Here is a 14,523-nt window from a genome sequence, read left to right as displayed (position 1 = left end):
TTTCACACTCTGTCCTTCTGCTGCTGTCAGACTTTATAACAAACACTGTCATAAACATGTGCAATACTGTCATACTCACAATACTGTTATACTCACATGCAATAATGTCACATTCATGTGCATATAACTGATGAAAGTGTTTATTTTACCATCATCATTAGTCTTATTTTGTCTTACGCTGTTTTTATTTTATTCTATCTTTATTTTTCCCCTCCATTCCTTATTAAGAGATGAGAGGTTTTGTCTATAGGAGTTTTTATTTATAAGAGTTTTGTTTATAAGAGTTCTTCTATTAAGAGTGTTTTTTAAACTTCCTATGAGTTTTCTGTCCTTTTCCTCTGCATCTACTGTTGCAACAATGAAATTTCCCCATGTGTGGACAATAAAGGAATATCTTATTAACGATTCAGACTTAAAGGTTGAATGGACGATTTTTTTCAGCAAATTTTGTATCATATTTCCTCGTGGCGTGGATAAATCATTTTTCCTGCCACGTATCAATCATAAAACGCACCTACCGCTCACCTGCAGCCGCGTCAGGCTCGTCCCCACGTTTCCGCGTGCCTAAGCGCATGGATCTATCATAATATAGTTCCCTCAGTGTACGGGACAAAATGAAGACGGAGAAAGACAGTTCGAGCTGACGCAGAAGTGGACAGAAATCTACGGGAGACGAGAGATGCGATGCGCTCCGTTGCGCTAATAAACAAACGCACGTGTGTGTTGTATCGGTCCGCACGGGGGAGTGGCATGTGCACGGGGGAGTGGCATGTGCACGGGGGAGTGGCATGTGCACGGGGGAGTGGCATGTGCACTTCCGCCTGCGTTCTCAAATCGCCGAAAAATCGTCCATACCGCCTTGAATCAACGGGTTAGGGCTAGGATTAATTAAGGTATTAATGATTAAAGATATATATCTTTCTCTCTCGTTTTTTTGTTTGTTTTTTAAACGGTTTAGCGTAGAACACATACTTTGAAGGCGTTAATGACAGCCATCAACAACAACAACAACAACGTGTTTTACAAGCCTTTTAATTTCACACAGATTTTAAACGACAGGCGCGCTGTGATTGGTCCACACTTCGCTAAGCCCCTGAAATCAAACGCTCTGATTGGTCCTGAAATAAAATCACTCAATTCCACGCGTTTCTTTTTGCGTGACACGATTTTGGCGGCTTTTAAACCGTTACCGGATCATCCCCGCGGGGGCTCGCGCGCTGTACAAGTCTACGTTACGTTTTGGAGTCAAATCCGTGCGACAAACTAAACGTTCAACCCCAAAAAAACGAGCGATTTCGTGTTTTTTTTCCTCCGCGAGCGAAAAGACCGAGGGCTCGAGCCTGTGACGTCGCCTCTCGAGAAGGCGGGGCTTGCCGGTCAATGACGCTCGCTCGTGATTGGCCCATAGTAAAAACCACGTCAATGTCTTTCTTTTCCTTTTTCTTTTTTTTCCCTTCCTTCTTATCAGCTGGACCAATCACGCCCCCGCATTCCGGCTCCGGGGCGGGGCGTCGGCGCAGTCTTTAGCACGCGGGCGCTTCCTCACCGGCATTCCAGTTCCGCCCGCGTCAAAAACCGGGAACGTCGGACGTATTTATTTATTATTTATTGTGGTTTGTTTGTGAAGTTCCGCCGCGATGCTCGGTCTGTGCCTTTACGTGCCCGTGTCCAACGCCGACCCCGTGGAAGTGGAGTACTTTGAGTCGAACGGGCTTCCGTCGGAGCTCAAGTCGCTCTTCAACCGGCTTAGCGTGTTCCTGCCGTCGCAAGAGTTCTCCACGTACCAGAAGTGGCGACAGGTACGAACTGCGAACGTTCTCCCTCCGCGAACGCGTCAAAAACGCACGGTTGCTGTGGGCTGAAGTCTGATTACCGACGTGCGGGAAATCCTTTTAGTTCAAGCGCGTTCTTGGTTCTTTAGTCCCGGTGATCTGTGGGGTTAGCATTGTTAGCATAGTTAGCACCGGCTTTTTTTCGGAGCGCTTACGAGTAGGCCGCACGCAAGAAACTGGGATAAATGGGAATAAAAGTGACGTTTTGGCTGTTTTGACGTATAAACGGTATTTAATAAATGTATTTTATCTGTTAAAGTACTTTTATTGTGAGGGTGGAGTGGAAAAAATTGTGTTTTTGACGTTTTTTCACGTTGGCGCGCGCGGACCGAACGAGAGAATTCCACTTTATGAATGAACACGCCCACAACGTACACACGGACACTTTAATAAAACACGGCTAAATGTGAAGGTTTATAATAAATAAAATGAATGTAGCAACAATCATAAAAGTATTTAAGGGTTTGGGCTTAACATTCCTCGTTACGGATTTTGGGGGTTTTAATTATTGCGTCATTTGTGGCTTTGAGTCGGATTTTTCCCACAGATTTGTCTCGCGCGTTAAATTGTGTTTTTTATTGATTCATGAATTGTGCTGCTGTAAAAGAATGCTCCAGTCTGGAACTTTCTGGGCCTGACTAAAGGCGTGTCGTTGCAGTAAAGAGGAAGTCTGGTGCAGGAATCTAGTGTGAATTTAATAACTGCTGCTAATTCTGGATATTGAAAGTGCAAGTTTGAGTCTTAAAAATGCAAATAAAAGTAGATTTGCTTGTTTTTTTACGTAATTGCCAAGCCAAAAAGAATATGCTTTAGTTTTAATGTTTTATAGAATTTATGGCTTAAAATGGCTGTGATATGTGTTTGGCCAAACCCACTGCTTTCATTTCACTCACATTTTAAGTGAAAAACAGTGACTTTAACCTCTCATTTTGCTCAAGTCAACCTTCGTAGACAGGGTAGAGGTCAGACTGTGTCGCAGGAGGATTTGTGCTTCTTGGAATCCGTGCTTCAGTGTTTGAACGTCTTGTTTTTGGATAAATCTGAGTTTTTCATGACGCACAGACAGTTTGTGCAGAGGAACGAACGTTTAGTCGTCTTCTCTGGAACTTTATCACGACTCCTGAGACGCGGCGTGACCAGAGATAACGAGGTCTTTTCCTGTTCACACTCTGAACGCTGCGTTACGTGGAATTGCAGGGTTTATTGGCTCAAAATTTACTTATGAACTTACTTTTCCAAACATTATTGTGCAGAAACGACAAGACGTTCTTGTCCAGTCAACGCTAAATCGTTTTGGCAAATGATTGAACACTTGTGGCACTTTTTTCATGCATTTTTAGCCGGTTTGGATCAAGTTTTGGCCATTTCAGTGTTTAAAAAAAATCTTGGCCCATAAAAGAAATCTAAAAACACAAACTGTTCTTGTATAACTTGTACATCTTCAAATTTAAGATGATTCATGTCAGTTATATCGCAAGAAACAACTCCAATAACTAAGATTTTATTCTTTAAAAGACTTAACGCTGACATTTAACTGCAAAATATGATGTTTTATGATCCTATCGGCACTTTTTGTTGTGGCAAATGTCCAAAAATATGCCATCGACAAATAGAACCATATATAGAAATGATGGCTTGTTCTCCTGGAGCCTCCGCGTCCTTCTGTGACCTCATTGGCAGAGTTCACAGTTCACCTCTCTCGCTCTCTACACACACCTTTACGCCAAGTCCAGTCCGGCTGGAACCAGATCCAGGGCCTGGTCTTGTGACTCTGGCCGTGGTCCTGACCCTCTTAAGTTTACGGGGGAAGCCGACTCTGGTTTCAGAACATTTTTGGAGCTATTCTGAGTCTGAAAGGGCGACGTGTGGTTGTGCGTGTCCTAGAAAACTGCAGTCGTTGAAGCAGTTACTGTAGTTGCATAATGGAAGAATGTCTGACCAAAGGTGTGAATCATTAGTGATTTACTGCTTTATGAAAGATTAAGTGAACCTTTTATTTACAGCTGCGTCGGAGCTGCAACATTGATCACAATTGTCCTCCACAAACTTACAAAATATCCCGTTTTAATTCTGCATAAAACCTGCACAAACCTGCTCCGAAGCTAAAGTCTGCAGGAGTTTGTCACTTCATGGGCTCGTTTCAGGCTTTGCCAGTTTGTGTTTCAAACTGGGTCAGATTGTAACTTTGCCCACGTTTGTCCTCCACAGAAATGTGCCCGGGCAGAGCAGAGCGGCGCCGACGGGCAGCTGGACTTCGAGGAGTTCGTCCACTACCTCCAGGACTACGAGAAGGACCTGAAGCTGGTGGTGCAGAGCTACGACCAGAACAACGCAGGTACAGACCGCTGCGACGCTAACGGCTCGAGCTAACGGGGCCCTTTAAGGGAGCGGCTAACGGGGCCCTTTAAGGGAGCGGCTAACGGGGCCCTTTAAGGGAGCGGCCAACGGGGCCCTTTAAGGGAGCGGCCAACGGGGCCCTTTAAGGGAGCGGCCAACGGGGCCCTTTAAGGGAGCGGCCAACGGGGCCCTTTAAGGGAGCGGCCAACGGGGCCCTTTAAGGGAGCGGCCAACGGGGCCCTTTAAGGGAGCGGCCAACGGGGCCCTTTAAGGGAGCGGCTAGGGTTCTTAAGCGTGGACGTGGCCTGGACCGAACGACCAAGCTACTAACTCTTGAATTAAACAAATCCAGGACTTTTTAGTGAAGCAAATGCGTTTTACAACCGTTTCTTTGTTAATCCACTTCCTGCAAACTTAATATTCAAGTTTATTAATTTAATTGGATGCAATTAGCCTTTATTGTCCTCGTAAAACGACTTAACCTGACCAGAGTGCAGTGATATGACGTGGAATGCAGCTGCAACAAACCTTGAAGCGCTTAAAGTCTAAACCTGGTCTGCAGCTCGACCTCGATCTGGAACTCCTCGTTCTTGGTTTGTTCTTCTGACATTTCTGTTTTTATCTTCCAGGTCACGTCGATCCTGAAGAGTTTGCTCAGTCCCTCCGCGACCTCGGCGTCCACGTCTCCCTCCAGCAGGCTGAGGCGGCCCTGAACAGGTACTGAACGTGACACTGTGCGGCGTAAAGGTGGAATAATTAAACCCGATCTAAAGGTTTTCCCCCGCATTGTCTGCGCAGCATGGACAAGAACGGCATGATCACCATCGGCAACAAAGACTGGAGCGACTGTGCGGCGGCGCTGGAGGAGACGGACAACATCCCCGAGATCATCCTCTACTGGAAACACTCCACGGTGAGCGCATGCACCGAGCCACAGCTGTTACCTAGCAACCAGGCGCTAAACAAAGGCCAAAATCCACGTAAAACACAATAATAACATGTAAAACCTTTTTTGTTTGGCTATCGATGGTTTAAACTGACAGAAAAGTGTCGTGTCAACTGTCTGTGTCGCACACTGATGACATCACAGAGGGATTCTGTTTCAAAACTTGGCTCTGCTTCACCTTTTTTTTAATTGAAAATTTGCTTCATGAACTGCATCTCGACTTCTGTAAAATTGAATATTTACCACAAATTCCATCGCGCCAAACACTAAATTAGAAAAACTTTAAAATGGAGTTTGAGGTTTTGTATAAAAAGGGGAAAAAACTAATAAGTATTTCACATGTTTTAAAGCTGTAACTGAGGCGAAGCAGATGACATCACTGACGTCCATATTTTTCCCTGTACGATCTTAAAACTCAACTAAAATGTCTAAGATCTGCTACAGTCTAAGAACAAATGTAAACGTCATAAACTCTGCTAAATATTTAGTTTTTACCGGCATCAAAACACAAGAGAACGACTCAAACGCTTGTACTAAACCAGATAAACACGAGCGCTGCAGCTACTTCACGTTAGCGCTGCAAGATTATTGCCGTACGCTGTCGTTTCAGTCGACTGTTTACATATTTGTTGGATACAGCGTGTTTTTTTTTTTTTTTTTTTTAAGAGACGATACAACCCCAAAACGCCCTCGTCTCGCCGCACGATTAAACTTTTTCGCTCGTCACCACTTGACCCCCGTTAGCAGTCGCCACGGTAACGCTCCGATAACCCCCTGATCCCGCTGACGTGCGCGAGGATTAGCTCTGGACGTTACGTAAAGGCAGGTGGTCTGAAGTTCACTTTTAAAACCTGAGCAGGCGGTGGCTCGTTACGTAACCGCCGGCAACCGTGCCAAGGTCCAGAGCAGAAATAAACCAGGACATGTTCTAGCAGATAATTAGGCCAGTGGCACTTTTATGTGACGAGACGTTTTGTACAGCGCGTGTTCCTGTCTGAAGTTTAGAGGGTTATTTATAAGTGCCACTGTAGATACTTTAAAAATACTTTAAACGTTTAAAGTGGAACAGGATGTGATTTCACCTCAGAATGTCACAAAATCTGTAAAAATCAAGTGTTTTTCAAAGTAAAAGCATCAGAGCCTGAAGCGAATGCATTCAACACAGGATTTTACACTTACTTTGTTTAAAAACTTGGACAAACAATAAGAGCACACAATAATTTTATCTTAATTTATGGGATTATCAGGTTATTTGAGTGATCACGGCGTAAGAACTTTAAAAGTAATAAATAAAAAGTGTGAGCAGTGTTTAATGGGATTGTTAATATGTTTTTCATTCAGAAAGTTTGATTTCCAAACTTTAATCATTGTGAAAGATGCAAATGAAGATTTCATTGTTTGGTCATATTCTTAAAATTCTCACATAACAATAAAATGTGTTATTGTGACATCTCTAGCAGGACATTTGTATTTTTCCATCCTTTTAACAGAAAGCAAAGCGAAGCAAACCAAATGGACAGTTCTTTCTCTTTTTTTTCTATTATCATTATTTCATTTTATTTTCATTTATTATTTCTAAATTTCCACTCTGATAAGATTGTTGGTTCATCTTTGCCTCCTAAATTCCCAAAATTTGTAAAAAAAATTCAAAATTTTTCAAACGTGATGTAAAGAGTTGTGGGCGTCGACACATGTTCACCGTTGCCATGACCGCGCTTGACCGCCGTCCGCTGGTTCCTCAGATCTTTGACGTGGGCGATAACCTGCTGGTGCCGGACGACTTCACGCTGGAGGAGAAGACCACGGGCATGTGGTGGAGACACCTGGTGGCAGGAGGCGGAGCCGGCGCCGTGTCGCGGACGTGCACCGCCCCTTTGGACCGCCTCAAAGTCATGATGCAGGTACGGCAGAACGCCAAAGAACACGCCACACGAGAACATGACTGAAGGGGCGGGGCTAACTATGTATGAGACACAACACAGACACATTCACGCAATTAAGAGACATTTAAGCACAAATAAAAGCAGATGCATTTCAATTAAAAGCACTTACATTTTTTCTATTTTTATTTATTTTTCTCCTTTTTTTCCCCCCCAATAATGGCTCAAAACCCTGAGCGAGACCAGTTTTCCCGAATTACAAATGTCCTAAAGCTCAGGAGTCCCTCAAGGCTGTGGCAAAGTCCTATTTTTTTTTTTTTATTTTTTTTTTTTTTTTTTTAAACATTTTAGTTTTCAAAATTAAAATGCTTAAGAACATGTTTAACGGCCGATAATAATACAAATAATGCTAAATATTCATTTAAATTCAGTTTTCTGTTTGGACATTGGGCATTTACAGTCTTTTTAGTTAAATGTAAGTTTTTCCCAAATTTTGAACTTTTTTTTTTTTTCTTGACAAAGGACAACTCGATCCTCGTGAAACTGATATTTATCCCGTCAACTCATAATTAACACATAAAAACACATCTTACGTGTTTAAAAGTCCTAGAAAACGGCTGTAATGGGACACGCCTTCAGTGGCCTCATCGCCGCTGCTCCAGGGGTCATCACCGTGACCTTTGTCATTGACCCTCGCTCAGGCTCGGGCTTCAGAGCTCGAGGAAAAGCATTTCAAATAAACAAAGTCGTGAACGTTTAAAAGAACTGGATTATGAACCTTTTTGCTGCGACTAAACTTTTTAAATCCAGGATCAAACTAGTGAAAGTGTAAATCTTCTCCATTAGAAGCCTTTTGTCACATTTTCAGTTATTTATTCAAGTTATTTATGTTTTTTAGTCCGTTTAGTCCAGAAATAGTCGCTTAATCACACTTTAATTCATGAAATCGTCAATAATACGCTAAATATTCTTCCTGACGCCTTCGGTCGCCACATTTTAACCTTTTTATTTAGTTTGAAACTGTCAGATCGCTTGTGTTGAACATTAAGGCTTTTTAATACATTTCAGACGATCTTGACGAATCGTGATTTGTTAATTGTGATCATTTAAAAAGTCGTTTTGGAAGTTAAAGAAACATCTTTTCTCGTCTGCTTCTCTTTCAACACTGTTGCATAACGAGTGCCGTGTTCCTCGTTCACCCCGTGGCCACGCCCTCACGCCCTCTGCCCTTCTTAGTCTGAACGCTTTGTACAACTTCTATTACTCAACGGGCGCCATGATGACCCCGCCCTCTTTATGACCCGGTGGCGGCGGCGACCAACCGCGCGCCCCGTCCTGGCACCGCCCCTTTCTGGAATCGCGTCAGGGGCCCGGGCAGTGCGTCAGGGGCCCGGGCGGTGCGTCAGGGGCCCGGGCGGTGCGTCAGGGGCCCGGGCGGTGCGTCAGGGGCCCGGGCGGTGCGTCAGGGGCCCGGGCGGTGCGTCAGGGGCCCGGGCGGTGCGTCAGGGGCCCGGGCGGTGCGTCAGGGGGCGGGTCCAATGCCCTCGCCGCGTCGTCGTAATGTGTCGTTTACAGAGGTCGAAGGTCAGAAGCGTTTGACCCAGTTGGCTTATCGACACTGTACTTTGTGTTTCGGGGGCGGAGGAAAAGTTAAAAAGTACATGCTCCAGATTGTGTTGTGTGTACTGTCTGAGGTCAAAGTACTGTCTGAGGTCAAAGGTTAAACGTCGCCGCTTTGTCCAAATGATCTAAACTGAGAGTAAACGAATAAGGCGACTAACGAGGCTCGAACCGGGAACCAACTCGTCGCCAATGTCTCAACATGTGACGTAATTAAGATCTATTACAGATTTAGTTACATTAAAAACCTAAATATTGACTAAAACTAGAATTTCTGTCTAAATACTAAAAGTGTTTTGTCACTAATACTTAAATAAAATAAATACACACATCTCCAAAATGACACATGCATTTTTTTACTAATAATACAAAAAATATATATTTTGAATCCTTTAAAAAAAAAAATATTAAAAAGGATTAAATAATAATAATAAAATATATGGTGATAAACAATAATTAAAATAATAAAAAATATGAAATACAAAATTGATAAAATAATAGTAATAAAAAAAAAATTAAAAATCACAATGTTTCAGCTGTCAATCACCACATTTCAGCGTTGTGTCCTGCAGATTGACACTATCATTCTTGTGGTTCAGTGAGATATATATTATATTATATTATTTATTTATTTATTCTCATCTCCCCCTCTGTGTCCCTCAGGTGTACGGCTCCAGGACCAACAACATGTGCCTCATGAGCGGTCTGACTCAGATGATCCGAGAGGGCGGCGTGCGCTCGCTGTGGCGCGGCAACGGCGTCAACATCCTGAAGATCGCCCCCGAGTCCGCCCTCAAGTTCATGGCCTACGAGCAGGTACGACACGCCCCGCGTTCACCCGGCGACGTCTTCCCCTCGCCGACGTCTCGTCTAACTTTTGTCTTTGTCGCCCGTCCTCAGATCAAGCGCGTGATCGGCAGCGAGAAGGGCTCACTGAGCATCTGTGAGCGCTTCGTGGCGGGCTCCATGGCGGGCGTGATCGCTCAGAGTACCATCTACCCGATGGAGGTGCTGAAGACTCGCCTGGCGCTGCGCACGACCGGCCAGTACTCCGGGATCGCCGACTGCGCCAAGCAGATCCTCAAGAGGGAAGGACTCTCGGCGTTCTACAAAGGCTACGTCCCGAACATGTTGGGCATCATCCCGTACGCCGGCATCGACCTGGCCATCTACGAGGTGAGGAACGGTCGCATCGCAGGGTGGCGACGGGGTGAGAGAGAAGGACATTCAGCAGACTGTGTCAAACTGTTGTCGTTTCCATGGTGTTGATTGTTGTCTCTGGTTGTCAGACTCTGAAGAACCGTTACCTGCAGCAGTACGGCTCCACCACCTCTAACCCGGGCGTGGTCGTGCTCCTGGCCTGTGGCACCGTCTCCTCCACCTGTGGTCAGCTGGCGTCCTACCCTCTGGCCCTGGTCCGGACCCGCATGCAAGCGCAAGGTGAGGATCTGACCCAGGCTGAAGCGCCCCCTGCAGGACAAACCACTCATTACACTCAAAACTTATTATTATTATTATTATTATTATTATTATATTAATCGCACATATTTTAAGTTTATAATTTCACTTCCTGTTTGTAATTGATGACATCACAGTAGGAAATTACCCAGAAAACACTCCTAATGTCGCCATTTATTTGATTTGACAAATACCGGCTTGATTGGTGTAAAACTATAATTTATACATTCAACAGGTATAAAGATAATATGAATACAGAATAAAGTCAAGAGTGTTTAGACGCCGCACTGACTCCGCCCCTCCCTCTCTCTTGCAGCGGCGTGCGACGGCGACGCCCGCGTCTCCATGACGACCCTGTTCCGGCAGATCGTCCAGAGCGAGGGGCCGGCCGGCTTGTACCGCGGCCTCGTCCCCAACTTCCTGAAGGTCATCCCCGCCGTCAGCATCAGCTACGTGGTGTACGAGAACATCAAGACGCAGCTCGGGGTTGTCTCCCGCTGACCACGCCCACAAGAGCCCATCAGGCCCCGCCCACAAACGCTTGACCAGAGAATCCGGAGTGGTTCGAATGGCGCTCCACTCATTCTGTGAATGTTGAAGGACAGGGGGGGCGTGGCAAGGTGGGCGGGGCGAGCAGGTCGACGCCGCTGCTAACGTACCTGTGCTGGTGACGAGGGGCGTGTCCTGTTTCCGTTCACGCCGCGTGAAACTCCTGAGGAATGTTAACGAGGAAGAACGTGAACGGAAATGAGACGCGAGAAGCAAATGATTTTAAAAAAGGGAAATTGGTTTAAAATTTGGCTCAAAGTTTTTTGCTCCAATTTCAACCTTAAAATGTGAAAATCCGACAGAATCTTTGACGGATTGAAAGGATTTGATCGACGCTTGAATATTGTCGATTCTGATCCGTTTTCAGCATTAATCACGTACAATATTAACGTTCTGACGCGTCATATCCCGGCGGCGGCGGCCTCCGTCAAACAGGAAACACTACGTTCTATGGACTCTGTGAGCTCAGGTTTTTTTGTTTTTTGTGGAAAACGTTTAGCTTTTCCGCCGCTGCTATTTATATTTTACTCCGACGCGAGCGAAACTCTGATGGACCAAACACGAGCCACGTCCCCACACGGTTCTAAAGCACCGAATGTCGATCCTTTTCCCGTTGCCGTGCCGACGTTTGATCCCGATAGAGAAGGGATTTGCACATTAGTGAGTTTGGAAACTTGGACGAATGTGAACTTCATCTGTATTTATTATTTCATGTTTTTTACTTTGAAAAGCTGCTCGTTTGTCTGAAAAGGGAAGGCTCTTTTTAAACGAGCCTTAAATGAAATCTGCAGCTGTAAAAATAAGAGACGGTTGTCATGGTTACAAGCCTGGGATCGGTCTCTAGCTTTACACTTCTAAATCAGCTGTTTTTCCCGCCGATTTTATCATTTCTTGATTAGATTTGTACATTTTCGGCCACAATTTGCCGACGAAACCTTTGCTAAAACCGTGCGTCGCCATGGCAACACGTTTGTCGTTCAGTAACATTATTAAACGGACTGAAACTTGACACGTTTACGCCTCGACAGTCTTAATCAACTTTGACCGATCCCAAACGCTCACACGATGGTTTTGTGTTTTCTTTTATTTAAATGAATGGATTAAATAATGACTTCACTTCAAAAAACACAATATTTATTCTGTTGTTTCACTGTCACGTTTGTACTCGGGAGGGCGTGGCTCTGGAGGGGCCGGGCGCGGTCGACGTCATGCACTTTAATCCTTTTTGAATGTGTCAAATCCAGTCTGTTGTTGGAAAAGTATTTTAGAGTTTTAATGGACCATTTTTGATGCAAATACATTTTCTCTTGTTCAATCGGTTCTGACTCTTTGTCTTTGTGCTCTATTCAAACGGTTTCATCAGAGCGTTTCTCATGGTCATTAGAGGATCATTAAAGGGTCAAACTGATGCTGTGTTTAAACCTGATGACAGTGGTTTGAAGTAAAAGTCCTGAAGAGGATTTTAGTCTTTATTTAGCTCATGAAAACAGATTAATGCCGTTTATATAACGTGTTACACAAAACAATTACACCAATTAACAAAGTGATTCAAACTGTCACATCCATCATCGTTACTTTAGTCATTTTTGTTCAAAAACGCTCTTTAACTCGAAACTTAAAGTCCCATCTAAAGTTGTCTCCTGTTTTTAAAATTCTGACTTCGTTTAGTGTTAGAACCTGTGGTCAACATTTATCAGTTTTACTTCTGTTACGTGTCAGTTTGAAGAAATTTTGAGAAAATAAGTTTAAAATGACAGGAAGTGGAGCTGAATCCCTCTGTGATGTCATCAGTGTGATGTCATCAGTGTGCGACACAGACAGTTTAAACCATGGTTGGACTAAATAAAGGTGTTTTATGGTCTTTATGGTGAGTCAGATCAGAACTGTTGTGTCATTGATGTGGAGTGTGGCACTTGTTTACAGTCTGGTTGCTATGGTAACGGCTCTGCCTGTGTCCAACCAGGAAGTACGGTTACAAACTTAGCAAAAAATGGTCAAACTGGAGACAAACCTACAAAAGAAGTATTCTCAGTCCAGTTCAATAATGTAGTGCAGTAGAAAGTACAGAAAACTATAACAATGTAGTAAAGTCAAAAGTATCCACTGTAGAAAGTTCTGAAGTAAATCATGCGACAAAATGTTTGAAAATCACAATTTAAATGTTTTCTGAAAATCTGAAACTGCTTTTATGCTTCATTATGAGATAAGTGTTATGTTGGGTGTTTGCTGCCCTCTGGTGGTTCTGTTTGACACGACAAATGGAACTGTGCAAAATTAAAAGTGTGTTTTTATTTTTGAAAAGTGATTTATGCGACATTTTCAAACCAAACGTGTGGCACTCTGAGTCTTAATTTGTCATATTTAATCACAATTAAGTACAAGGATACATAGGGGGTAGGTGAAAACTAATTTTCTGAGGACACAAGCCTCAAATGCAGAACAAAACAAGCAAAATACAACTTTGATTAAACTAATGATGAGGAAACGCCATTATCAAGGTCATTACAGTCGATTGTGCACAGTATGTCCCCTTTAAACTAATTCATAATTAAACCTAATGATGGTTTGAACTGTGGATGAAGGAAAAACAAGTCTGTGTAGTTTTATCAGTCTCGTCTTGTCCTGCAGCTTTTATAGTTCTATTTGCCTCCTGTGTCTCCTGCCCTGGGACCACAGATGGAAATGTATTGAGGTTATTTTGTGTTTTTATTACGATTATTATTATTTATTTTTTTGACGTCAATTTTTTTTTTACATCAAATCAAATCTCATTTTTTTTGCATCGAATATAATTTTTTTTGACATTGTATTTTTTTTATATCGAATTTAAAAAAAATACAAGTTATCGTATTTTTATACACTGAATATTTTTACTAGATTCGATGTAAAAAAACAGCATCTTGGCTCAAATCTGGCACATTTACACTATAATTTACATGTGCATTATTATTATTTATTATGCACTGTCCCTATCAAATAATATAAATGATTAGCTAAATCATAGGACAGCTCAAATAAGAATAACTTGAAGGGAAAAGGGGGAAAAAATAATATATACTAAATCAAAACTGTGGCTCCGCTATGTCGATGATACTTTTGTAACAATCAAGAAACAAGAGCTGGAAACCTTCTCTGATCACATCAATGCTGTGGACCCACATATCAGGTTTACAAGAGAAGACGCTAAGGAGAATCGCTTGGCCTTTCTTGATTGTTCCACGATCAGAGGAGAGGACGGGAAACTCCAAATAGAAGTATATAGGAAACCTACACACACGGACCAGTATCTGCTCTTTGGTTCCAACCACCCACTACAGCACAAGCTGGGGGTGATCAGAACCTTACAACACAGAGCTCAAGGTGTGCCCACCAGCTCAGAGGGCAAGAAGAAAGAGGAAAAACATGTCCGAAATGCCCTCTCAGCCTGTGGTTACCCCGCTTGGGCTCTCAACAGAGTGAAGAGAACCAAAAAGCAGGACAAAAGTGAAACTGAACAGAGAAGGAAGGGTGTTTCTATCCCTTATGTGTCTGGCCTGTCGGAAAAACTGCAGAGAATTTTTAGACAACACGAAGTCCCTGTTTATTTTAAACCAGGAAACACTTTAAGACAAAAACTGGTTCACCCAAAGGACAAGTTGTCGACTCAAAAACAGAGCAATGTAGTTTATTCGATCCAATGCAGTGAAGAAAGTTGTAAAGAACGTTACATAGGTGAGACGAAACAGCCTCTACACAAGAGGCTTTATCAGCACAGAAGAAATACAAGTTCAGGACCTCAGAGCGCCGTGCATCTCCATCTTGAAGCCTCTAATCACTCGTTTGAAGACGGTGAGGTGAAGGTTTTAAGCAGGAGAAAAGATGGTTTGAAAGAGGAGTTAAGGAAGCTATTTTTGTTAAAAAA

The 14,523-nt window shown here is 43.3% G+C and overlaps 1 protein-coding gene across 1 annotated transcript; it reads left to right on the top strand.

Moving 5' to 3' along the window:
• The first annotated feature begins 1,581 nt into the window (after positions 1-1,581).
• slc25a25a (solute carrier family 25 member 25a) lies at positions 1,582-11,909 on the top strand. Its single transcript, XM_072432603.1, has 9 exons — positions 1,582-1,799; positions 4,041-4,167; positions 4,799-4,886; positions 4,968-5,082; positions 6,858-7,016; positions 9,279-9,431; positions 9,516-9,791; positions 9,905-10,055; positions 10,390-11,909. The coding sequence occupies exons 1-9, from the start codon at positions 1,638-1,640 to the stop codon at positions 10,572-10,574; spliced, it is 1,416 nt and encodes a 471-aa protein (XP_072288704.1). The 5' UTR covers positions 1,582-1,637; the 3' UTR covers positions 10,575-11,909.
• Positions 11,910-14,523: the final 2,614 nt, after the last annotated feature.

This window comes from Eucyclogobius newberryi, unplaced genomic scaffold (assembly GCF_026437365.1).
Source record: "Eucyclogobius newberryi isolate DKJ021-1_F unplaced genomic scaffold, fEucNew1.0.hap1 SCAF_6, whole genome shotgun sequence".
Classification (NCBI taxonomy): Eukaryota; Metazoa; Chordata; class Actinopteri; order Gobiiformes; family Gobiidae; genus Eucyclogobius; species Eucyclogobius newberryi.
The sequence above is the reverse complement of the archived record's forward strand: the minus strand, read 5'-3'. Positions and strand labels throughout refer to the sequence as shown.

What these genes read in the sequence shown, in the direction of transcription:
- slc25a25a (XM_072432603.1), top strand. Translation starts at nt 1,638, where the DNA reads ATGCTCGGTCTGTGCCTTTACGTGCCCGTGTCCAACGCCGACCCCGTG. An exon ending in CTACGACCAGAACAACGCAG is followed by an intron (nt 4,168 to 4,798) that starts GTACAGACCGCT and finishes TTTATCTTCCAG; the next exon opens with GTCACGTCGATCCTGAAGAG. An exon ending in AGTTCATGGCCTACGAGCAG is followed by an intron (nt 9,432 to 9,515) that starts GTACGACACGCC and finishes GCCCGTCCTCAG; the next exon opens with ATCAAGCGCGTGATCGGCAG.